Source organism: Myotis brandtii, unplaced genomic scaffold, assembly GCF_000412655.1.
Source record: "Myotis brandtii unplaced genomic scaffold, ASM41265v1 scaffold1444, whole genome shotgun sequence".
Classification (NCBI taxonomy): Eukaryota; Metazoa; Chordata; class Mammalia; order Chiroptera; family Vespertilionidae; genus Myotis; species Myotis brandtii.
The window spans coordinates 63861-65226 of record NW_005355179.1 but is presented as its reverse complement, the minus strand read 5'-3'; the positions used below and the strand labels follow the sequence as shown (position 1 = coordinate 65226).

General features: G+C 62.8%; 1 protein-coding gene across 1 annotated transcript in view; it reads right to left on the bottom strand.

Moving 5' to 3' along the window:
• Positions 1-665: 665 nt before the first annotated feature.
• TTYH1 (tweety family member 1) overlaps positions 666-1366 on the bottom strand; it is an 11695-nt gene continuing 10994 nt past the window's right edge. Inside the window, exons 11-12 of the mRNA XM_014535541.1 lie at positions 1107-1187; positions 666-995 (exon numbers count right to left, since the gene is read on the bottom strand). Of these exons, the coding sequence (XP_014391027.1) occupies positions 1149-1187 (39 nt within the window). The 3' untranslated portion in view covers positions 666-995; positions 1107-1148. The remainder of the gene's footprint in view (positions 996-1106; positions 1188-1366) is intronic.

Genomic DNA, 1366 nt, shown 5'->3' with positions numbered 1-1366 from the left:
CCCTTTGCAAGCCTGCCGGCGCCTGGTCTGCATTTAGATGTGTCGCCCCTCTTGCATGTAGCGTGCTTTCTGCCAGATGGAGACCCGATTGATCGTGTGAGCGGTGAGCGGTCGGTGCCGTGGCACCAGCTGGTCCTTCCCGCCTGCCTTGAAGCTGCCTTCCGTCATCTCCACACACCCCAAGGCCTATTTCCAGGCTGTCTATTCCCACCCGGGGTGGCTGTCTTCCTGTGTCAGCATGCGCGCTGCTTTTAGAATCAGGGGGAGGGGTGTGTGTGTGTGTGTGTGTGTGTGTAAATAGCAATCCCTTCAGAACCCCTGCAGAGCCTGGTGTGTGTGTGTGTGTGTGTGTGTGTGTGTGTGTGTGTGTAAATAGCAATCCCTTCAGAACCCCTGCAGAGCCTGGTGTGTGTGTGTGTGTGTGTGTGTGTGTGTGTGTGTGTGTAAATAGCAATCCCTTCGGAACCCCTGCAGAGCCTGGTGTGTGTGTGTGTGTGTGTGTGTGTGTGTGTGTGTGTGTGTGTGTAAACAGCAATCCCTTCGGAACCCCTGCAGAGCCTGGCCCTGGACAGAAACACCAGGAGGCCGAGCTGAAGGGGCGGGTCTCCCCACCCAACCAGGAGGCCAGATCGGGGAAGGGAGAGAGAGGAAAGGGCGAGAGCTGCTTGTAAAATAAAGTCTTCCCTTTTATTTCAAATCAACCCATTCCCAAGTTAGTGCCGCGAGTTGGGATCAGAGGCCCTACGCCCACCGAGGCGGGTGGGGTGGGGGTGCTCGTGTCCCTCAGGGCTGGCCCCTGGTGGCCAAGGAGGAGGGGCCCCTGGCTGGCCAGCCCCGGGCCCTGGCCTTCTCCTGGGCTACGGGCTACGGGCATGAGGAGGAGGCGGGCCGGGGAGGCGGTCCTGTCTGGGGTGTCCGTGGCCAGGGCCGTTGTTAGCGGAGGGAGGCCCGTCAGGCTGGGTTAGTGGGGTCTTCTCCGGCAGCCCGGGAAGGAGCTGCAGAGAGAGACAGAGACGGAGCCGGGGCTGGCGGGAAGGCCACCCAGGCTCCACGAGGGAAGGAGGGGGGGACCGGCTCCCAGGGCCGGGGGTCACTCTCTCACTCACCGGGGAGGGGGCACAGGCTCCCGTCTGGCGTGGAGAAGAGGCTCAGATAGAGGACTGCCACTGCACGAAGCGCTTGGATTCCTGGGGAGGTTGGGGTCAGAGGAGGGCATGACATGGGAATCTGGCTTGGTAGTGTGGGCCCCAGCCTCCTCCCTCAGACCCAGGAGCCCAGGCCCCCAGCCTCCTCCCTCAGACCCAGGAGCCCAGGCCCCCAGTCCCTCCTCCCTCAGACCCAGGAGCCCAGGCCCCCAGCCCTCCTC